A 25,094-nucleotide genomic window follows, 5' to 3' on the forward strand; every position below is an offset into this window, starting at 1 on the left:
AATGAAAATAGCAACGGGAAAAAGGTAATAAACATAAAAGACAAGTTTTAAAAACAAACTTAAAGAAACCACCTAGTTTAGAAGATTATCATCTCTTTTCACTTTGTAGTGGTTTTGTAATTCCTACAAATACTATAGTGCTCAATGTCAATATTTATGGTTATAGAGGGGAAGAACACTCCAATAATATCCACATAAGTCACACAGTTCCAGCTATTTATATCTAAATCTGGAAATGTAGAATAATTGCAAATTGACAAATAAAAAAAGAGGGAAAAAACTCCACAAAAGTTTAATTGTGGTTAAATTTTTGTAATGAGAAGATTCATCTGTAGTTTAAAAATAGCCAGAAACCTGAAAAAACAAGAAAATGTTATAATGAAATACAAAATGAATACATATGATCAACCCAAAGACCCCCAAATCAGCATATTTCAGTGACAAAACTTTTTTTGTCTTCATTTTCTCATCAGAGATGTTAGGAATGTAGAGCTTATAATTATAAAATATACTTCAAATCAGAAGCTTTGCTTCTTTCACAAAGTTGAATAATTCCTATTATATTACAATTTCATTACTTATATCAGTTTCCTATCCTTAAACATTACCTTATTCCATGATCACATGAAAGCATTTATTTGATATTTTCCATGATACTTTCTGTGGGGTAGAGATTAGGATCTGTAATTTATAGATCAAGAAATTGAGGCTTATAAGCAACTTATCTGCCAAAGTAAGTGCTATGGTATTAATAACTATTCTCTGTTTTAGTGTCTGATACCCTAGGGCCTAAATGTGAAAAATAGTCAAGGGAAAACCTCATTCATATCTTTCTGTTTATTCCATTTTATTTTTCACTTTAGGACAGTATTCAAGTATATGTTCCACATGGTAAATTACATATTTTTAGAACAATAATCATTTTTAATTGCCACATTTAATAGAACTAATAATGAAAACCCTTTCAGAAACATAACCAAGTACAACAGTGGTATGCTTTCTTACAATTTCATCCATGCACTTCTGGAAGAATGGGAAAAGATTTTAATTATGATTCCATTTCCTTTATTATTCAGCTAAACAAAAAGCTAATGGACTAGAATTATAATGTATTTATTTGGAATGCATCCTACCTATTCCTTTAAAAATGGTAGGTTTTTATTTGATAGCAATGCAGGTAATAATAATAATAAAATTCAAATCTTAAACATAAATAATTTTTAAATTTTTTCCTATGAGAAAAATGTCATCCTTACTAGTTTACCTTTTTTTTTCTCATTGAGGAAGTTCACGCTCAAATATATGCATAATACTTTCTCCCAAAAAGAATCATTCTTTTAACTTTTATCCATTCAATCCAACTGCTCAATTCAACACATTTCTTTATATATGATTTTCTACATAACCTAGCTATATGACCTGGTCTGAAAAAAGCTATAGGTAGGAGTGCTGCTATACTATTAACTTAACAATCCCATTAAGAGTGATAATCCTGGCCGGGCGCTGTGGCTCACGCCTGTAATCCTAGCTCTTGGGAGGCCGAGGCGGGCGGATTGCTCAAGGTCAGGAGTTCGAAACCAGCCTGAGCAAGAGCGAGACCCCGTCTCTACTATAAATAGAAAGAAATTAATTGGCCAACTGATATATATATAAAAAAATTAGCCGGGCATGGTGGCGCATGCCTGTAGTCCCAGCTACCCGGGAGGCTGAGGCAGAAGGATCACTCGAGCCCAGGAGTTTGAGGTTGCTGTGAGCTAGGCTGACGCCACGACACTCACTCTAGCCTGGGCAACAAAGCGAGACTCTGTCTCAAAAAAAAAAAAAAAAAAAAAAAAAAAAAAAAAAAAAAAAAAAAAAAAAAAAAAAAAAAAAAAGAGTGATAATCCTATTATTTTAACATATTTCTCTCTAGAAAATTATGCCTAAAAAATCATAACTATCATGTTTTTAAAAAACCTGACCATTAAATACTGAACCAAATCCAACTATTTAACAGTGACGAATATACTCAAAACCAAGCACTTATATCTCTGAGGAAATAAAATCATTTCTCAAATAAATACTCCCCAAATCTCTACTATATGGCCGAGCTGTTATGTTTACATAGATCCTGAGAATAAAGGGCTAACTTTTACCTGAGCTCAGAAGAAACTTTCAGCCTTTGAGGTAGTTTAGAAAGGACTTTTTCTGTTCTTCGTAATCTGCAAATGCAGAAGCAGTAAGTTCTGATTGGAAAGAGAGAGGTCTGGGATTCTCATTCACGGTGAAAGTATTTGGAAACCTCCCAAGATCAAGACCTCTCCCTTTAAAATATGCCTGAAGGCTTCTGAAAAACTAAAGAAGAAAGAAAATGTTCATTGCCATATGTAAGTGAAACACCCAAAATACTCAAGGTGAATATTTTTTTTTCCTTTCTTTTCTCCTTGAATTGACATTAAAACTAATCTAGAAGGCAGGAGGTTGAACATCTAGAATCAGAAGTAAAAACTTTGGCAACTTGCCCTTCCCACAGCCTCTTCTTTCTTACATTTTGATCCTAAACAAGATAATTCACCATTCTTAGTGAAAATTAGGGGAACTGGAAGAGGAACATCAATTATCATTGTGAACCGCCTCCTGAGTACTGAGGTCAGAGATGCAATTGAACCCCATAATGATCATTTCTGTGTCTCCTCTCCCTGAAGGTAAGATCCCAGTCACTGCCTTCTGCAATAGTTTCTTTTCAGACATAGGTTTTTCAGATTTCCATTAGGAAATAAATACACAGAAGCTGTACAAAGTGCTATTTGTTCGATTGTTTTAATCTTAAATTATTATATTTCACATAATTTTCTTTAAAAAAACCTATATTTTGAAATAGTCATGTCAACATGTTTATTGTATTAACATTTGGCATGTTTTTAAAAGAGGATTTTTACTGATCTTTTGAATTCTATTTTCTAGGTAACTGTATGTTGAAAATATGCCTAGTAAATTGATAACCATCAAGGATCAACTTTCAATTTTTGCAATTGAGCTTTACAAGTGCTGGTTATATGATAATCTATCTGTTTTTATCATCAGTTCAATCTAAGCTGTGAAAAAATCAATTCCTTGTTATGCTTTTGATTTTGTATATATGTTAGAAATCAAGGCTATAAAGTCAATGTGTATATAAGATCATTTGCAAATGCAATGGGCTGTGTATAAGATTATTTCTAAATATAAATTTGTTTCTCTTTATAGAAACAAATGTAAATTGGCTAGAGAAACAACAAGACACCAGCCACTGGTCTGGTCCTATTGGGAAATCTTCTCAACCCTTGGGAGCCCCCCCCACTGTGCTCTGAAATACAGTGTCCGTAAATCCAGAGAGATGCAGTTCTGCTCTGCAGCCCAGCACATCCCAGGTGTGTTCTTACCAGATCTCGGTTTCTGGGGTTGTTCAGTGGCTTCCATTTGTCATTTCTCAGTGTGGCCCCATGCACATGCCCAAAGAGCACCAGGGCAACACACAGCAGCCAGAGGGGTGCTTGGGACATGGTGGAGTGAAGCTGAATGAAAAGAGGGGTCAGGGGACTGTCGATGGTCACTGAGAGAGGTAGAGAGGAGAGAGAATAAGAGGAAACATCTGTAAAGGCAGACAAGGAAGGAGAAATAGTATATTGGTTCACCTAAATTTTGTAGCCATGTTTTTTCCAGATTCACTTGCATGAGGGTCCCTAAATCCAATTGATAAAGTAGCCCTAATGATGAACATTATACAGTGATAAGCAAAGAAATTATGAACATAACCTAGACAGTCCGAGTATGCTTTCTCATCTTTAAAAAAATTCACTTTGTTGTTTCCAAAGAAAGTGCAATTTTTTCAAGAGCAACAAAAAACACAATTTTAAATTATTTTTAAGTCTTAGGACAGCAATCTTAAAAAAAAAAAAAAAGAAAATTACTTCAGATACCCTCAACTGAGAAATAACACCTTACACACACATCTTAGACTAATAGACAGACACAGATCACACCAGTGTGAGTAGATATTGTCTTCCACCCCAAGGTGTGACAGGGAAACTGAAACACAAAGAAAGGGCTAATAAAGCTTACCAAGAGTCTGGTTTTAGTTGGTCTTTGAAGGCTACCCTGCCTACAATCTGCAAGGTGATCCACCAGTACTTATAACCAGCAGTTTGGCTGCAGGGGGAGGCATTGACGTCAGCAGGGGGAGTTAAAAATTATTCCATTTTCATCCACGGCACAAAGACTCTTGCGAGTCAGATCTTCAAGTTTCTTCAGGGGTAACATGGAACCTCTTTGTCTTATAAATGCAGCAGCCGTTCCTTGAACCACTGAACATTTTATGTGGATTTTATAAAACTCATAAGGTACTTCCACACCACAAACTGGTTTTCTCCTTTTTCACTTTTAAGAGAAAGTATATACACAGCAGCTGGGAATATGATGATGATGATCCCACTTAATAGAATTCTCTTTTAGAGATATTAGTTGTTAAAATTAGCAGCACATTTTTGTACAGAAAGTTCTATTGCAAGAGACAAAATTGCTCTTTTTGACTCAAATCTTGTAATTTTTTTTCCTCAGAATCTCAAGAAGCTTTACAAGTTTTAAATCATGGCATAATTTATCATAATACCCCTTCAAAAATAAGCAAGAAAATAGCATGTGTTTCGTGGAAAAAAGAAAATTACTATACCTACAACATTCCCTTGCTGAATAAAGGCCATCTGTGGAAAATGGTAGGGCCAGGAAACTGGACTTAATGAGTTGTGATGTTTCTTTGGTTCCCATAATTTGGAACAAAATCCGGGACAAGCTCTTTGTTGAGAAGGGTGGTGATCTGGACTAGAAATAAGAATACCTGGCTATGGTCTCAGCCTTGCCAACTTGATCTTCAGCAAGTCACTAAGACCTTCATTTGTTCATTTCCTTTGTTCATTCAGTCAACAAATTTTTATGGAGTTCCTACCATGTGCCAGGCATTGCACTAGGCTTTCAGGATAAAATGCTAAGAATAATATATGCAGTCTCTGCTTTCATTAAACAAAGATTAGTGGGCAAGACAAATATTAATCAAATCCTTATACAAAAAATATGTAAATATAAATGATCATTTCTATGACGAGAAAGTGAATGCTATGAGTATTAAAACAGGGGAATCTGATTAATCTCAGGGGTCAGGGAAGGCTTATGTGCAAGTGACCTTACATCTGGTTGATCAAATAGGAGATACCTAGGCAACCTGCGGAAGACAGAGGGAGAAGAGTCTCAAACAAGGTGAACAGCTGTCCTAGCCCCTGTGGCTGAAAAGGAACATGGCCTGTTACCATGGAAGCAACTGGAAGTTTGTATGCCAGGAGTAGAGGGAGCAAAGCGGGGGCCTGATGCGAGATGGGGCTGGAGAGGTTTTCAGATCATAATCTCTCTGCTGCAAGCAATGCTAATTGAAGGGTTTTAAGCATCCAAGCGACTTGATCAGACTTGCATTTTTAAAAGATTATTCTGGTTTTCTTGGGGAGGACAGATTAAGCTAGAAAAGAGGGATGTGTGAAGCCAAGTTAGGTGACCACTGCAGTAGTCCAGTCAGGAAAAGATGTTAATTTGGACTAGGATGGCAGTAGCACAGATTCAGAGATGTGGGTGAACCCAAGAGAAATTTAGAAGGGATTGGTCATGTACTGGATACTATGGCGGGGGGGCAGAGGTAAAGGGAAGGGAGTTTCGAAACCAATCCCTAGGTCTCTGGATTATGCAGCTGAGTGGATTACAAGGCCATTCACTGAGATATCAAGCACAGGCACAGAGAAGTGAAGATGATGATTCTTTTCGGAATGTGTTGAGTTTGGGCCTAGATTTGTGCAGACCTCATGTTTCAAAAGGGATAAGAAATGTATGAACAAGAATTTTGTGAAAGGGTTCTGAGACAATCCTGGGTAGCAGTGAACCCAGGAGTGCAGATTTAAACTTTTAATTCTCTCTCTAAAGATTTGGGCCTCCTAGGATTTATATGGCCCAAAGTAATCTGGGGGCATTTGGGACAGTGGTAGGGTGAAAATATACTCTTCCCTGGTCCCCCCAAGACATCAAGGCCTAATGCATGTAAAATGTTACCTTATTTAGAAAAAAAAGGTCTTTGTATATGTGATTAAGTTAAGGCTCTTGATAGGAGGAGATTATCCTACATTATCTGGTTGTGCCCTCAATGTAATAAATTTGATCTCTTGTCCTTTAGTAAAAAGAGGCAGGGGGAGATTTCAGAGACATACAGAGGGGAAGGTGTTGTGAGCACAGAGCAGAGAGAGATTTGACAATGCTGGCCTGAGGACTGCAGCAATGTGGCCACAAACCAAGGAAAGGTGGCAGCCAACAGAAACTGGAAAAGGAAAAGAACAAATTCCTCCCTAGAGTCTAGGGGTGGGGAGCATGGCCCTGCCTATACCTTTATTTTGGCACAGTGGTACCGATTTCAGACTTCTGACCTCCAAAACTGTAAGAGAATACATTTCTGTAGTTTGAAGTCATTCAGTTTTCGGTAATTTGTTACAACAGTCACAGGAACAGAATATAGAGGATGTTGAGATGTCAGGCCAATCACTAAGGAAAAATCCACAACTCGCCACAACTGCTCTATGTTCTACTGAACATGCTGCACTATAGACAGACCGAGAAACTGGATCCAAATTCTTTACTCCCTTTTGAGGAAGGTTGAGCTGCTTCTGTCATTCAACTCACAATACAAAATGGATTTGGGTTGAAATGTCTATTATGAACTTGGGATTTTATATAAGTAAAACTATAATTTAATATGTCTTTTTGATACAAAAGGGAGAAAAGTATATCTATGTCAGACTATTAAATTAGATCAGACCCTCTCCATGACTCACATAATTTTGTAATGATGCACATATTTTAGTCCATTAATAATGTTACTTAAGTATTTGGAAGAGATACCATTCTTAACATATAACTTAAATTTCCAGGTACATATTTTTGTATGATAAAAGGAGTAGTTTCAGAGAAGAGAAAAAAATGAGGACAATTCAGATGGGTATTTCTTTGGATATTGTGGGGCATAATTGGGCAAATGATTTTCTTTCTTAGTGCTAGAGATTCTTTTCAAAATTCTGACTATTCAAAATTTCTTTCATCAGTTGTGAGCTCTAAAATAAAACCAGTGAGGTTTTATCCTAAGGGAAAGAAAAGCAACACAAACAAAACCAAAAATAATCCCCCTAAAAATGATGATTAGTTCCTAGCATTCTGGTAGTGCTTTTAGGTGCATAAAATTTTATCCAATTATTTTAAACAAAATAGAACAAATAGCAAACCTTTACTAAAAGGTGCTTTCTGTAAGTCTGGTTCTGGGAAAATGTATGAGAAATTTCAATAGCAGAGATTATTTCATCTGAATCCTCCAACAAAAATATGCTCCCAAGTGCCAGTGGAGACATTCTAGATTTCTACTAAAAATATTACCCGCTGACTTCCACTTTTAAAAACTGGGTTATTTAATGTTTTATTATTGAGTTGTAGAAGTTTTTTATATATTCTGAAAAAGTCCTTTGTCAGAGATATGTTTGTCTGTGGTTTGCTTAATAATGTCTTTGGAGAGCACTAGTCTTTAATTTTGATGAAGTATAATTTATCAACTTTTTATATCACTGTTGCTTTCTTTATTTTAAGCACCTTTGTTCACCATCATATCACAACGTATTCCCCTATATTTTTAATATAGATTTAAAGTTAATTTTTATATTTAGATCTATGGCTCATCTCAAATAAATTTTTGTGCATGATGTGAGTCATGATGTGATGTCAAGGTTTATCTTTCCCTATATGTATATTCAGTTATTCCAGCACTACATGTTGAAAAGACTTTTCTTTTTCTTTCTATTCTTTGCCAATATCACACTATCTTGATTACTGTAGCTTTTAAGTAAGTTTTGAAATCAAGTAGTGAGATTCTTTTCAAAATTTTGACTATTCAAACTTTTTTGATTTTTCCACATAAATTTTAGAATCAACTTATAGATGTTTAGAAAAATAGCCTTCTGGGATTTTGCTTGAGTTTGCATTTAACCTACATATCATTTTAGAGAAAATTGACGTCTTAACATTACTGAGTTTACCAATCAATGAGTATAGTATCTCTTAATTTATATTAGGGATTTTAACTTTTCTCTAAGCAATATTTTGTTGTTTTTTATGTTGATTTGACATATTTTAATTTATTCCTAAGTATCTTATTTCTATGATAATACGAATGGCATTTTATAAAATTTATTTTACAATTGTTTGGTGTTTGTATATAGAAGTAGAATGTTTTTTGTATATTGAACTTCTATTCTGTGATCTTGCTATATTCCATTATTATTTCTAGTAGTTGATTGGTACACTCCTGAGGAGTTTCAAAACAAACAATATATTACTTGAAAATAGAAAATGTTTACTTCTTCCTCTCTGATCTTTATGCCCTTTTCCCCCTTGATTTTATTTCACTGGCTAGGATCTCTAGTACAATGTTGAGTAGGAATGATGAGAGCGCACAACCATGCATTATTCTTGATCTTCAGAGTAAAGCATTCAGTATTTTGCCATTAAATATGATGTAATCTGTAGATATTTTGTTAGATGCAATTATCCTTTATTCTTAATTTGTTGAGGTTTTCATATCTTGAACAGATGTCAAATTTTGTCAAATGCTTTTTCTACATCCAGGTGATTTTTTTTTCTATAAACAGGAAAAGTTACATTGATTTAAAAAATATTAGGCTGATGTTACATTCCTGAAATAAATCTCACTTGATCGTGGTATCATATCCTTTCTATATATAGCTACATTTGATTTACCCATATTTTGTTAAGGACTATCACATTGATATTAACAAGGAATATATATGACTTTCTGGTTTTGTGACTTTTTGTCATGCTTTGGTATCAGGCCATACTTGCCTCATAAAATGATTTGGAAAGTGGTCCCTTGTATTTTCTGAAATAGTTGCACAATATTGGTGTTACCCAATGTTCAATAGAATTAAAAATTCAAAGAATTCATCATTGAAATAATCTGGGCCTGGACTTTTTTTTTTTTTTGTGTGTGTGTGTAGGAGTTTTTGTCTTTTAAGACAGGTTTATTGATATATAACTTATATACCCTTTGTAGTGAACAGTTCTATACATTTTAATAAATGCATATAGTTGTGTAACCACCATTACAATCAAGATTTAGACCATTTCCATCACTCCAGAAAGTTCCCTGATGCCCCTTTAGAATGAATACCCTGTAACCCTCATCTGTTTTCTGTCTCTACAGCTTTTCTTTGTCCTGAAAATCATATAAATGGAATCATACAACATTGCATCTTTCACTTATCATAAAGCATTTGAGATTCAGCATTATTTCTTCTATCAGCTATTCACTTCTTTTTTTTTTTTTTACCAATATTCATTTTATAGATGTGCCACATTTTTCTACCCATGTACTAGTTGACAGACACTTAGGTTGCCTCCAATTTGTGGAAATTAATGAAGCTGCTATAAGTATCTACATATAGGTCTTTGTGTGGACATCTGTTTTCAATTCTTTTGAGTCAATAAATATACAGGAGTGGTATTGCTGGTTCATATGATAAGTGTATGTTTAACTTTATAAGAAACTGGCAAACGGTTTTCCAAAGTGATCTACCATTTTGCATTCCCACCAGCAATGCACAAGAATGCCCAGTCTTCTGATCTTCATAATTGGGAGAAAATAAATAGGTTTTGTTTTAAGCTGTTAACATTGAATATGCTATGCTATACACACACACACACACACGTATGTATATATAAGAGAACTGTGTGTGTGTATACACACACACACAAAGATAAGAAAGGGAGTGAAGATGAAAATGGAATTGGAAAAACTGGTGGGAAAGGCCTATGAGGTTTTCATGTTATATATTCAGTGGATTCCAAATTGAAGTGGTTTCATTCAAGATAAAACTTCTAGGTATTCAAAGAAAATATTAAAGTTTCTAGTTATATGTTTCTTAGCCTTAAAAACTTAATTCTTTCAGTATATTTAATAATATACACAATGTTAGTTCAGGTAGATAATTCATAAATGTTCACATATTTAGGAGTGCTGGTTAAACGTTTAGAAGATACTAAGCCCTCAAAATATATCCTATCCCATTTTACCACTCCTATCCATTCTATAATAAAGTTTGAATCTGCACTAAACTCTGAAATTATTCAGTGTTTCTTTGGCACCTTGTAATCTTAAAGAGTCTTTCTAGTTGTTTCTAGGAGTCCTAGTAGATTAATTTTACTGACTAAGGCAGTGTTCACTAAACCTGTTTGAGAATTACTTTTGGGGCACTCGTTAAAACAGAATCACAGGCCTCTCTCCTAAAGATCAAATCTCTGGGGTGACCTGGAAATCTGTTTACAATGTCTAAATCATTCTCATTCTTACTAAACTGGGAAACTGGGTACCCAGGAATACAAGTTAGCATAAGGAAAGTAGATAGCATGGTCTCTGGGAGAAAAATAACCGTACAATTCCTTAAAATGGAATGTGAGCCATAAAATGTCCATAAAAATCCATGTGGGAAGGTACAAAATACAAAGTTGGAAAATACTAGAATTTATCTTGCTTCCAATGTTTATCTGTGATGTGTCCTGTCCCATGCTTAAGTATTCTAATTTCTGAAATGCTAGACATACTGGAAAGAAATCATTTTTAAAGAGTTTTTTTTTCAAGATGGTAGTGTGGAGAGTATGTGAACTGGTAAGCAATTGTTGTACTGCATGTGCTTATTCACCAAATTTATTTTTGAACATTCAGAACACCAGATTATGACAGATTAAAAAGAAAGCACCGAAAATTGCTAATACCTGAGCAGAGACTGAAGGCAAATATTTATCTATTAAACCTACACCGTAATGCTGAAACACAGGTATAAACATCCACAACACACTCTACAGAGTACAATAAGTAGCACTTTTTGTGAATTACAACCAGTTAAATGTAATAATGTTAATTACCATACAAAAAATACACACAAATTACACATAATTTGTGTATTTAATACACCATACATCATACAAAATACTGGAGAAGATCATGCATGTTTAAATGGAAAAATCTGCGAAGTGACAATCATTGTTCAGTATATACTACAGGACAAGTTTCTTTGCACTGTTAAGTACTGTTACTTTGCATTGTACTTTCTGGATGAGAACAAAATTATCAATTTGCAAATAAATGATACTATCTCAGCATAACACATAGTTTGTCTTCTATACATTTTAACTATAGTATAAAAATTGATGCAAGTTGAGAGCCATTTGTTTTATTTTATTACATTCCAAACTACTTTCATGTCAACTTGACCATGTTTTAAGAAAAGACATTTTTAAAGAAACCTATATATTTTTGTCTTTTAGGGGGAGTTACTAGAGCTAAAATAGGGAACAAATGTGTTGTGTTTATGTTCAAAATTGAAATTGAAAAATATACAAACTCTGAATCTACAGAAATGTGGGCATCTTTTAGCAAAGACCATGATTGTCCTGTGAATAGAATTTAGACTTTAACAGAAATTATATCCAGTATTTTAAATAAGCACAATAAAAATGTAAGTTTTTAACATTTTTTAAAAAATTGGAGCCAGTTCTCTCTTGATACCTTAAAAATAATTAGGGAGAAAAAAGAGAAACAGAATAGGGGGAAATCATGTTAGAAAATATACTACATGAATCTGAGTTTATTAATTACTGAAAAATTATTATTGGGTCAATTAACTTTATTTGATATATACAAATACAAGCCTCGCTAATCTGAGACAAAACGAGCACAGGTCTTCGGGAAGAATTCATGTCTTTGATATATTATTCATTAATAAGACAAAAAATTACCTTTGAAGGTTAGTTTTTCCATGTGTAATAAGTTCAGAACAGTAGTGCCACCACTTTCTCCTAGAATATTTTTTCAGAAACTTTAATAAAACTTAATTTTTTACATCTTTGTAGTGTAAATCAATTCTAATTGAAATGGGAACTCTGAAAATTAAGGGATGCCTCTAGAGCAATAGTTCTGCAAATACTAAGGGAAATACTGGTCAATATTTATTTTAAAGTATTTCACCAACCTCAAAGAAAAGGATTGGGGCTAATTTGACAAGATCACCCATAAGAAAATATACAGTTATAAAATTGCAGGGCATTCCTTTATCATTTTAAGGCACAGTCTGTTTTATCCCAAATGACTATAAGTTCAAGGTCACAGTGATGATATATATTCAATTTTGGTCTGGTTTCTCATGGGTACATTGGTACATTAATAGTCATAAGTTTAAGAAACTGTAGTACAATCACTTCAAAATAATATTTTAAGTCATTTTTATATTTTTAAAAATGTAAATACATAATACTAGGCCCTAATTTACATACACTAAAAACTGGAGCGTTTTCCCACTCCACAATGGAGGAGGGGAAGGTTATTTCTACCAGTATTCCAACAAGTACATACTTGATAATACAGAAAGCATGATTATGTTAAACACAGGCATCTCCCACTTAGGATAAAACTATTCAACACAGAGGACAAACTCATTCTAAAGAACAATGTACACTGAATTTAGGTCTTGTACATAATCTTTTTACTAATATCACACATAGTCCCTACTTGATAACAGGATAAACTGTCACTAAATCAAGGCCAAACATGTCAATATTTGGCTCTCTGTGCTGCTTCTTCACTTCCAAAGCTACTTATGCAAACTGCATCAACATTACTGGGCAGAGAAACAGTTAAGTGTTATTAAATGATTGGAAGAACTATAATTGAGGGACTGAAATTTCTTAGCATTTCTATGGGAAGAAATTAAAGTATTTGAAGCAGATAACAGCAGTTTGTGAGTCTATCATTTATCTACTTTTTTCCATGAAAATGCTACATTATTAACGTTTTAGTATTAATATCTTGTTTTATAATATTTTTCTTTAATATATGCATTTTAAAAGGTTTACTTCATGGTACTATGTCAGATTCTAGTGGATAATTTTCCCCTGTGAAATATGTGACTCTCTAAAAGGACTGAATGAAAATATAAAGAAAAAAACATTCCATAGTAAACTTTCAATTACATAAATGAGACACCTGCACTAAAATGGCTTATACAACAAAAATTCATTTACATCACAAAATGAATCTGAAGCAAGATTACTTCAAATGATTACTTCAATTAATTGCTGAAAGATTACTGGGTGAACTTTTACCCAGTAAAATCAGAAAGCACTAAAAAATTCAGACAAAACAAAACACACTACGCTATAAACTGAATATTTTCAAAGAAAAATTAGTGTAAGGAGTATAAGTTTTCATGATTTACACATTTATCATAAATCTTAGATGAAAGATACTGAAAGATTATTTTTGCTTTAATTCCAATATGCTAAGAAAAGTTCATTGGCACAAATATCCAGAGGTATTTTTACAGTTCATTTACTTTGGTGGCAAAGTATGTTTTGCTAACCATACGGATACAGTTATATAGTTTCCAATGCAGAGCTTTATGTTAAAAAGAATTCAAATGTGTCTTTTTTTCCCTAAAAAAGGGATGTAAAAAGTCCAATATGAAACAGAACAAGTGCAACATGAAATACAAAATATGCCTATCATTTAGGCTTTTGAACAGTTAATAGCTCTATACTTTGTCTATAAACATTTTTTACTAGTAACATTAATGCTATATAAATACTAAAAACCAAAATAACATTAAAAAATAGCATATGAACTTACAAAAATGGTTACTTTTAGATTTGCTAAATTAAATTAGAATTCAAATATGCAAACAAACTTACACCAACTAATCAAAATACACCAATAGATATAGTTTTTCATACACCAACAGATACAGTTTTACAGTTTTTCAGTGTTTTAAAGTTACAATGTACAGAATGAGTACAGATTGTTTTGACTCATATATATCAAGTCTTATATGAAGTCATTAGAAATTAACTGGTTACTTAGTGTTTCAAAACACAAACATCTTTGGCAGTGTAACATGCCAAACACTTTCAGAAAGTACTGTACTTTATTTAAAAATTATCAACCATAGACAATTTAATCAAGATATAGCTTAGAAGATCACCAAACTTTTGAAAGACATGTTATCTTATTAATTTAGGCATACATTTATATGGTTTAGATGTTACATTTACCCTATTAATGGAATAACAGCTTGTCTATTCTTACAATTTCCAAATTTAAGTCTGTTCTCAAAACTAAGTTATTAACAGATAAAATTCAGTCTCCTGGATTTGTAATATAACTTATAAAAGAATGTGAATTCTAAAGCATTTATAGTACACACATTTGGATTTGGATTACTGACCTTTCTTTCCTATTATTCCTTATGAAAAGTAAAGAATGTGAGTTGCCTCACAGCTTTCCTATTTCCTCAGGCTATTAAAACTTATTGTGAAAGAATGCATGTTAAGAGTGTGTGCCGAAGAAAAATACAAAAAGATAAAAAAAAAAAAAGAATGCATGAGTACGCCTGTAATCCTAGCACTCTGGAAGGCCGAGGTAGGCCGATCATTTGAGCTCAGGAGTTCAAGACCAGCCTGAGCAAGAGTGAGACCCGTCTCTCCTAAAAATAGAAAGAAATTATTTGGACAACTAAAAATATATATAAAAAAAAATTAGCCAGGAATGGTGACGCACACCTGTAGTCCCAACTACTTGGGCTGAGGCAAAGGATTGCTTGAGCCCAGGAGTTTGAGGCTGCTGTGAGCTAGGCTGACACCATGGCACTCTAGCCCAGGCAACAGAGTGAGACTCTGTCTCAAAAAAAAAAAAAAAAAAAAACAACAACAACAATAAAGAATGCATGAGTAGTGTGTATAAATAATAAAGTTCATTACTGAATATGAAATGTTTTTTGTTCAAAAAGGCTAGGATAAAATTTCAGCTCCCAATCATCTTACCATTTTTATAAAGTATGTTGTTCTACATTTACCTTATTAGATGAGGAAGTTTTCTGGCAGTGTCTAATTTCATAATACAATAATTTAATTGCCTCCTTATCTTAGAGAGTATCATGCTCTCCAAATTGATTTTCCCCAATAAATTTCACAAAGCATCTTGTCTCCTAAGATATACAAATTCACAATTCCTATGCAATGAGAAAACAAAAAGTGATGATGAAAAAGAAAGGTCCTAACACATTAAAAAAATTTTTCCCAAATGATTTTAATAAAATCAGTTGCTAAAATTTCAAATGTATTGAAGTTTTGCACTAAGCCTAATAATAATAGAAGACATTACACTAATTTGGACCTATAGCTTAAAATGAAAATACAGGCTGACTGATTTATCTGGGGTTCAGGAATCCATAGCCTTAAGTTTATCTAGTAAAATTGATGTTGCCCCATTTTTCCTAGAGCTCTCAAGAACTAAACTGAAAATTGAGTTTTACTTCCTTTTATTTCCCTTGACCACCTTCATAAGAGGTACTAAAAAGCAGCAAAGTGAAATAAATACACCATATTAAATGAGAAGTCTGAAGAGTTAAGAAAAATATAGGAACTAGATAATAAACAAAACAAATAATTTGCCTCATATAAGTTTATGTGTATTGTGGAAATGTATAGTATCTACATGAGTGGTAAGATAATTAAGAAAAACATTTACTAGGCTTATTACAGTTTTGATTTCTTTTTCCTTAATGTATAATCATGTAGATATTAGAACTATATAGTTCACTCAAGAAAAGGTATTCCATTATATACATCTGAATTTATCTGACGAAAATATGAAAAAAAAGATCAATGCATGATCAATATATATTGAAGAAACTCAAAATCAATGTTAACCAGCCACAAATGGCTTTTTTAGAATAACCACTTCAAATATTTTCATTCTGGTGATAACTAAGAAAGAGCAGAAGCTGTTTAATTTCTGGCATGAAAAATATACAGAAAAAAGAGTGTTAACAATTTCTATTATACTATCAATTGCAAATTGCAACAGCAATAACTCCAGAGGAGACTTTAGAAGCACTAAAAGTACTCAGTATTTTTCCCTGTCTAGTCTATATTTGATCTAGTTATCAACAGTAAGGTCTAGGAATTATTTTATAAGCAACAATTTCTAAATAAAAATGCCATAACAGTGGGGTGCAGAAATTTGCTTAATTAGATAATCTCTAACTGCCAATAAACACTTTTGTTTTTAGTAACATTGCTAAGTGGGCTATGCTGTTTTACCAGCTAAAATATAGGTTGTAAGCATGATAGAAACTGTGTGTGCTTTAAAGGAAAATAACTTTCCTTTTCTCAAGTGATAGAAACATCAATATTGCTAATCTTTGCACAAAGCCTACCTTCTCACCTCTGGCAACTATCTGACTTAAATTAGGACTTGAAGATTTCATCAAAATGTAAGTGTACATATATCTGTTTCTGTGTATATATATGTGTGTGTGTATATAATGGCTAAAGGCCCAACCTATTGTTTATAAAATGTCTAATTAGAATCATTTTGTAGTCCTTACAATGAAATATTTTGTTAGCAAAATAAGATTTTAGGACTTAGTGATAAATACACTCACATGTAAATATTTTAGTGAGAATTAGTGTGCCTAAGTCAGCTGCTTTAAAAAGCAAATGTATTACTCAAAAATAAGAAATTTAAGCTTGTTATATTTTATTCATGAGCAGCACTGACTAAACAAGGAGACTTTAGATCACATAAACATAATGATTATGGCTGTGAAGAGAAGATCCAAATTAATAAATTTTCTAAAGTTCTTTCTGTATGTGGACCTAAGTTTAAATTCAGAAATAGTTAAATGATATATTTAATCTGTAACTTGAGATACATTATAGTAACAGCAGCAAAAAATAATACCTTGTGTGCAAAAGTATATGTATAGCCAAACATAGGCAGATGTGTCCCTATTTAAATATATATATGGTATGCCATGGGATGAGTGTATAACCTAATAAATTCTCCCTCTTTCCTCTCAACTGAAACACATGAGTGTTTTGTATTTTATCCCTTTTGCTACTTATCTCAAAGAAACAAGAGCCTAGTATGTCTTTCATGTCTACTATGAGGTTATCACTTTCCTTGAATGGTTTCAGTAAGTGAAAACATGAATACTGAACAATAGGCACGAAGTTGGAAAAGACAACCATGGAATCAAACAAACTTAATACCCTCAGAGGTGATAGCAAGACCCTCTTCAACTGATGCAGAAATAGCAAGCACCTGGGGAAGAACTACGAGAAGTAACTCTCTATATGCAGTAAAATGGTAGTAAACTTCTATAAGCTGTAACAGCTGCAAGGCTGTAATGGAAATCAAATGCGATAGCAGATAAAATGAAACCAGTACTCTAGGACATCCCTGGGCACTAACAAGGATACAAGTTCACAAGTGCAACTGTGCCATCACTGGGATTTAAGGACTTTACTTGAGAAGTTTTGGGTATTTACAGTATACGTATCTAAAAGAAGGACTCTGAGCCAGGTATATCTCAGCCTGAGTTTACTCTATCTTAAGACAAAGAGTACACTCGTCTACCTTGCTCCATTACCTTCTTTCTACTCTTGTAGCTAAGAGTGAAGTGAAAGCTGAAATAAATTAGAAAGATTACTCTTTTATTTGTAAAACAGTAATCCTAGAAGTCACCTGGACCTATCGAGATTCCACTGTTAAACCTAGTAGCTGAAGTCTCCAATTTATTCAGGTGGTGTATTAATACTTATGCTATTAATGGGGTAACAGTGTCTACTGTTATTCTATTAACAGTATAATATCATACATCAAATATGGTACTACACGTGATCGTGCTGATTTTTTTTTCCCACAGCGGACAAAAGTGGTGTAAACCTAGAGTTGTTTCCAACCACTTGAATTTAGTTAATACATCATGACCTGAGGCACTTTTGGCAACCATGGGGGCAATGAATTAAATAAAATGGTATAGATGGAAGACTTGAACTGTTCCAGTGCCAGGAAGTAAATATGTATGAGCATTTTCTTTAAATGTAACAATTGATTTCTTTAATAGTCTTCTGATATTCACTAAGAATACATAATAAAATTCATATTTGAAAAGAAGAAAATTTCATTAAATTTTAAGTTTGAATCATGTTTCCATCTATCAGTCTTGCCCTGGTTACTGAGAAAACATGTCCCCTTACAATTCAAAGCTCTGTTTTCATAGATGTAAGAAGACAAAAGATCTACTCCATTCATCATGGCTGCCAAAAACTGACTAAAGATTCTGAGTGGCTATTTCACTTTTGAGACAAAACAGTTGTAAATTTTATCAATCTTTAAGACTTAGTTCTCAATATATAAACTACAGCAAATTCAAAATAACTCACTTTCAGGAAAACGAAACAAGAATACTTGAGGTGAAATTACAAACAATGCTGCATCGACTATATCTCTAAGAGAGGATCTCTGGTATGGTTGATGAAGCAGACTAATTGATATGCACAGGACTCCTCAAACATTAGTGGCCACCATATATCCCTTTACTAATTTTTTGAAAATGATTAGTACATAGATTCCACACCACAAAACAAATCCGTGCTTCAACTACTTTCCTCAAGCATTACAAAACTAATTTCCTATTTTCAATACTGTAAAAATAGACTTGTCTTCTCCAAAGGACCTTGCTGTCCATGTTGATGAATTTATGTGTTCCCTCTTATTATTGGCCTTAAAGGCATCAATTATCTTTATCATTCTGTAAGTCCAATCTTACATAAAGTTGCATAATGCGTGGAGTAAAAGAGGAATGAAGACAAAGCACGGAACCCTATATAAGTGTGTTGATCCAAAAGCAATCACGCCAACAGCGAGAGGAAGTGGAAACTGTGAAGCAGTCTTCAACAATTTACTGTAAAGAGACAGAGAAATACACATTATATAAACTACATTGTGAACTAAAATGGAATATGCCAATCTTTACAGTTTTGGGAAAGATAAATGTTCTAAGTGATTTTGAATGAAGTTATTTTTTATGTAATAAATTTACCTGTCCATAATTTTTTAAAAGATTAATACAAGTCAGATTTTGGCTAGCAAAGGGAAAAATATTTCTATTTAGAAAATAACCAGTTATGTTTAGCCTTTCAAATTTTAACAACAGAAAAATACTAGTTGGACTTTGATTCAGTAATTCTACTTCTAGAAATTTATCCTTACAAAAATAATCAATAATATTCACTAAGGCATAGCTACAGAAATGTTTATTTTAACCCTACTTATAATAGCAAAAAAACAAACAAAAAAATAACCACCTTAAATTCCCAACAAAAGGAGCATATAAGATAAAACACTAAATATTTTTAAAAGAAAAATACTGGCCAGGCGCGGTGGCTCACGCCTGTAATCCTAGCACTCTGGGAGGCCGAGGCGGGCGGATTGCTCAAGGTCAGGAGTTCAAAACCAGCCTGAGCGAGACCCCGTCTCTACCATAAAAATAGAAAGAAATTAATTGGCCAACTAATATATATAATATAAAAATCAGCCGGGCATGGTGGCTCGTGCCTGTAGTCCCAGCTACTCGGGAGGCTGAGGCAGCAGGATCGCTTGAGGCCAGGAGTTTGAGGTTGCTGTGAGCTAGGCTGACGCCACAGCACTCACTCTAGCCTAGGCAAGAAAGCGAGACTCTGTCTCAAAAAAAAAAAAAAAAACCAAAAAAAAAAAAAAAGAAAAATACTATCGGGAAAGACCATCACCTTTTAATTCTGAAAGTAGAGAAACTGAGGAGGGCATAAGAAACCTGCATAAGGGCACAGAACTATTAAATGGCATCTGCAAACATCTACTAGAATCATCTGAAAAGGCTTCCAGAGCAAAAAACCGTAATAAAAAGTCAAGTTTTATTATGGAGAATTTCAAACACATACAAAATTAGACTAACAGTATCATGCACCCTTATTTAGCCTCAAAAATCATCAAATCATGGCCAAACTTATTTCACTTACATCCCATCCACTTCTCCCATACTTTTTGGAAGCAAATCTTAAGCATCATATCTTTTAAGGGTTAACTTTTTAAGGAAAAAAACCTAATATTATGTATATCCTAGTAAGTTAAACCTATTAATTAAGAAAATAAGTATAATATACTTGCATATAAACCATAATACTGTTATGGCTTTACTTTTAGGAACAGTCAAATTAATTAAGAATAAAGAATATGTTTCAGACACAAAATGAAGGGTGGTAAAGGCCAGGAATAAATGTGAGAAAAAGAAAGATTAAACTACAATACCTTGATTTTATTGAAACAGTATAAGTATTTCCAAGAATTGCCATAGTTGGAATAAGGATAAAGGCCAAAGGTTTACATGGATCAGGACTAAGTTTAAAATAATACCTATAATAAAAAGAAAAAATAAAACATAAATCAACAAAGCAGACCCGATCATTTTAAATTATCAGAATCAACCAAATTAAATAATTGTTAAAATATTCCAGTAGCAATATAGACATAAGAGAGCTCTAAACAGCTCAAAAGATCATTGATAAGTATTTTTTGTTCTAGATCATCTTTATACAGAAAATTATGCCAGAAACTACTAAAGGAAATTAAAATACCCAGGATGAAAGTATTTCCTTGCTATAATAGGTATATGTCTAAAAGGACATATATAAAGTTTTTAAGAAACAAATTATTTAAAATATGTTAATGCTACTCTATAACAAAAGATAAAATGAAGGTTTACATTAAAATAACCACCCCTTATCTTTTTAAAAATCCAATTTGTCTCTTGCATTTATTGACAATAAGATGTCTATGGCCTTTTGGAATCATAAAGGATGCTCCTCAAATAATTCTGACTACAAATCTGAGAACAAAAATTTGGATCTTGACTACAATGAGGGACAAAGGAAGGACAGTAACACCTGGTAACCTTTGATTTAATTTATTGAACTTATTTTGGTTCTGTGAACTTAAAAAAATAAAAAACTTCTAGTATTTAGATAATCTGAAAGTTTTATATCATTTTTGAAAACTATGCTGATTAGGGGTTCAACTACTGTTTGGATGAGGTGGCCTTTTATTTAGCAATTTGCCAATAAATAAAAATACAATTCACTCTTTTTGGCCAAGTTTGGGGGAAGTTTATGTTCTCATATTTTATGTTTGAAAACTAAGGGAGCAAATGTGAATGTATTAAAAATAAATTTCAAGTAATATACAGCTTCCTGTTCTTGAAAAATTTTCATGGACCATTAGGAATCTAGTAAGTCTCTATAGTGATATTTATTGTTTAAACCACATAAATAATAATTATATAAATAAAACACACCTAAGGTTCTTTAACCAATAAATTAGAGATGGCATGCTGAGTAATACAATCCATGTTAATAAATTAATCACAGTACTGTGCATTCGAAGACTATCTTCAGCATCATTAGCAGATAAACGAAGATGGTGTGCTATTGAGTCTTTATGGTGATTGGATTTTTTTTCACTTCTTCTAGAGTGTTTGGGATTCTATAAAGCAATAAAATAAAAATACCAAGATACTAAGTAAACCAAAATAAGTTTAAGATAGTATTTTATTAAGAATCATACTAAATTACTTACCAGCTAAATACATACATCTTTCCATTACCAAACTGACATAAAATACTGAAATTACCTTGTTTAAAAGCACTTTAAAATACTAGTTACAAAACTTTTGTTCTTTTGACTTGCTATTTCCACAGAGAATATATCCTCTAAGTAATTATTCAAAATAAAATTTAAAAGATAATCATTTGTAACAATGAAAAGGGCACAGGTACTGACAAAGATCAAATTTAGAACTTAAGTCTATTTTAATACCCATTAGGGTCACTTTTCTTAAAGTGACTTAAATTCATAATACTATACCTTTTAAATACTTTAAAATTCTAACCTTTTTAAGAAACAAACTCTTATATTTTTCCATGTTCTTTCATATTAAAGTTACGTAGAGTATTAAAAATAAAACTTACCACAGGCTGGCTATTTTTAAAAGTTGTTAGACTGGCTTGCAGATGAACAATCTTAGGGGAAAAAAATAATTATTTTATTTTGAAGCAAAGAGTATAGGCCTTTCTCATTAAAACTCAGAAGCATTGTAATCTGAAAATTTTTAAATCTTAAACAACCAAAAATTCATTTAAATATCTAAAAACATTCTTTTAGAAAACAAATAACTACACATGCTTGCTACTATCGTGGATTAAAAAAACAGAAATGGAAAACAATACAAACTTCCAGAGTATGTTGGGGCCAGGATATATTGCTATACCTTTTACATCCTGTAAAAGTCTATGTTAGAATGATGTCTTAACGTGTCTTGTGAACCAAAGATTTGATTACTATTCAATATAGTAAAAGAATTTAACATATTTAATGTACTTCAAATCTCTGAAAATCTAAACTCAATTATATAGAAGAGTGAAATGTTTATAATAACATAAGAAAATCTGTAAATTTGTTAGGTTTCCTTAAATTAAGTATTTGAGAAAGTTTTGTTTATTGGGTCATTTGTTTGAAATACCTAATTTTTTTTTTTTTTTTTTTTTTGAGACAGAGTCTCACTCTGTTGCCTGGGCTAGGGTGCTGTGGCATCAGCCTAGCTCACAGCAACCTCAAACTCCTGGGCTCAAACGATCCTTTTGCCTCAGCCTCCCAAGTATCTGGGACTACAGGTATGTACCACCATGCCAGGCTAATTTTTTCTATATATTTTTAGTTGGCAATTAATTTCTTTCTATTTTTAGTAGAGACAGGGTTTTGCTCTTGCTCAGGCTGGTTTCGATCTTCTGACCTTGAACGATCTGCCTGTCTCAGCCTCCCAGAGTGCTAGGATTACAGGTGTGAGCCACTGTACCCAGCCTGAAATATCTAATTTAAAAAATACTAATATTGTTACTCACAAATCAAAGTAACCCTAAATAATTTTTTCAGATGCATATAAAAATTTCCTTTGAAAAGGGAAAATAATCTATAATGTGCATGTATTAGCATTAAAAGCAGAGGCAAATTTACCTTGTTTAAAAAAGGAAAAAACAGGTATTATCCACTCTGATGTTAGCTATCTGTCCATAAGATTAATGTGAAGAACATGCACTTGTATAATCTCCTGAATTTTTCTGCAAAGCTGTCAGCCTTCTCAGCAGTTTGTGGTTCTTTAGTAAAATTATTAGCTCAATTATTTTTATTATTGTCTTCTGCTTCTTCAGCAAGCAACATTTTACATTATTCTCAGCATGACTGATAAGCCTGATTCCTCTCACATAGCTTTTGTTTTGTCTCACATCCATGTTCAACAAGAGGTATAAATAAAAACTGCTCCAGTAAAATGTCAAAAAAAAAAAAAGCGCTTGCAAGAACAAGAAACAACCTGAAATAGATTATGTCTTCTCCTTTCCTTTTATTTTTTTAAACAAAAAACCTCCCAATTTACATCAATAAATTCAGTTCTATAGTTCACTGCATATAATTTAAATAACTAAGATGTTTAAAAAACCTTTACATTTAAACATGTTACATAAAAGAAGGTTACTATAGTGGTAATTAAAATTTTTGTATATAATGCCTACAGGACATTCTATGCCTGTCTAATAAAAAGCTCAATCATTTTGGCTTTACTGATTTGACGTACCTTAAACACATAGTAAAGATAAGAAAGAAGTATGGCAAGTGCTCCACAAGTTGTCCAACTAACTATGATCAAAACAATTGTCAAAAAGGGCAAGTCTGGTGATATCATTTTGATATCTTTAGGAAGTTCAGAGGGCCTGGAATTACAAGAAAAAGTTTAAAAAAATATATTAAGATATATTAATACAGTCACATATAAGAAGAAAATGATACAGTACTCTCCCAGACTCTCCTCATTATTAATATGCAAATAAAATAAGGTAAATGGTAAGGTATTTTTTTAATAAGGGAAGTGGCCCCAAATATTTGATTTTAAGTTCTACAATACACTGTGGTAGCTCCTCTTCCATTTAGATACACTATGGCTAATACTTGTATACTAAGGAAGAAAAAAATGTTGCCAAAGATAACCATTAATTACAGACCCTGCATCATACATCTATAATCTCCACTGAAGGAGAAACAATTTTCTGTTTTTTGTTTCTTAAAGCCTCAAGATCACTCAGATGCTTGATGGCATTACTATCAGAAACCCTTGTCTGAAGTTCTCAGAAGTGTGGAAGGAGAAGCACCACATCATAATCCTTCTGTGACAGGAAATTACATAACATGCCTAGTAAGGAGGAGTGGCAATGGAAACTAGATTGATTTACTAGGAAAGCCTATCAGTAACTTCAGATTCAAACTATGTCTTTTGGCCTATAATAAAACTCTAGGCAACATATTTGAAGCTTTTATAGTTCTCATCCAATCTAATGCTAAATATATTGATTGGAGTCTTTTGACCTCAGGTTCGATTATAGAATTCAGCACATAAAAGCACTGCCAGAGAAACAATCCTCCTGGGAAAGATTCACAACTGTCAAATTAAAAAATACCTGTGTAATTTGTCAAACTTTTGATTAACTCTTGGGCACTAAGGTCAAAATCAAATGTAGCATTTAACATGTAACAGATGATTAGCTTTGACAAAGACATAACTGTGAACACTAACCCATACTTTTGCTAGTTATACAATTTTCCTTAGAAAATAATTTAGTAAAAAGAATTAATTTTAAGGTTCTCTATCACAATATAATTGTTTTTTTTTAACTAAAGAGCAATAAGAAAGCTTTTAATTATTCATTCTTTACCTTTTCAAAGCTAGCCACAATGAAGAAAGGAGTCGCACAGATGCAGAGGAGAACAGGTCACTCCAGTAGGCAGTACATGTTCCAAAGAGAAAGAGAATCAAGGATACAAGGGGGAAACACATGCTCTGACTAGTTAAAACGATGGCATCTAATTCTGGTAGCAGTAATGTGTCCCACAGTTCTTTAAACCATTTATACCTAGGGACAGAAGAAAGCATAAAATAAAAGCAAAAAAACAAAAACAAAAAAACCCCAACAACTGACACACAAGAATTTAACATTTGCGGTATCTGAGCATTCACTAG

The 25,094-nt window shown here is 32.8% G+C and overlaps 2 protein-coding genes across 2 annotated transcripts in view; both read right to left on the reverse strand.

Annotated features, from left to right (window-relative positions):
• Positions 1-2,083: 2,083 nt before the first annotated feature.
• C8H2orf66 (chromosome 8 C2orf66 homolog) lies at positions 2,084-3,649 on the reverse strand. Its single transcript, XM_012776969.3, has 2 exons — positions 3,402-3,649; positions 2,084-2,334 (listed from the first exon to the last, which is right to left on the reverse strand). The coding sequence occupies exons 1-2, from the start codon at positions 3,519-3,521 to the stop codon at positions 2,155-2,157; spliced, it is 300 nt and encodes a 99-aa protein (XP_012632423.3). The 5' UTR covers positions 3,522-3,649; the 3' UTR covers positions 2,084-2,154.
• A 3,221-nt stretch (positions 3,650-6,870) lies between these two features.
• Positions 6,871-25,094, reverse strand: part of PGAP1 (post-GPI attachment to proteins inositol deacylase 1) — an 85,834-nt gene continuing 67,610 nt past the window's right edge. Inside the window, exons 22-27 of the mRNA XM_012776970.2 lie at positions 24,790-24,987; positions 23,658-23,793; positions 22,000-22,050; positions 21,327-21,514; positions 20,285-20,389; positions 6,871-18,902 (exon numbers count right to left, since the gene is read on the reverse strand). Of these exons, the coding sequence (XP_012632424.1) occupies positions 18,764-18,902; positions 20,285-20,389; positions 21,327-21,514; positions 22,000-22,050; positions 23,658-23,793; positions 24,790-24,987 (817 nt within the window). The 3' untranslated portion in view covers positions 6,871-18,763. The remainder of the gene's footprint in view (positions 18,903-20,284; positions 20,390-21,326; positions 21,515-21,999; positions 22,051-23,657; positions 23,794-24,789; positions 24,988-25,094) is intronic.

This window comes from Microcebus murinus, chromosome 8, assembly GCF_040939455.1.
Source record: "Microcebus murinus isolate Inina chromosome 8, M.murinus_Inina_mat1.0, whole genome shotgun sequence".
Classification (NCBI taxonomy): domain Eukaryota; kingdom Metazoa; phylum Chordata; class Mammalia; order Primates; family Cheirogaleidae; genus Microcebus; species Microcebus murinus.

Excerpts from the sequence above, each read along its gene's own strand:
- C8H2orf66 (XM_012776969.3), bottom strand. The coding sequence starts at position 3,521 with ATGTCCCAAGCACCCCTCTGGCTGCTGTGTGTTGCCCTGGTGCTCTTT. Across the intron at positions 2,335-3,401 it reads ACCCCAGAAACCGAGATCTG|TTTTTCAGAAGCCTTCAGGC; the intron begins GTAAGAACACAC and ends TTTCTTCTTTAG.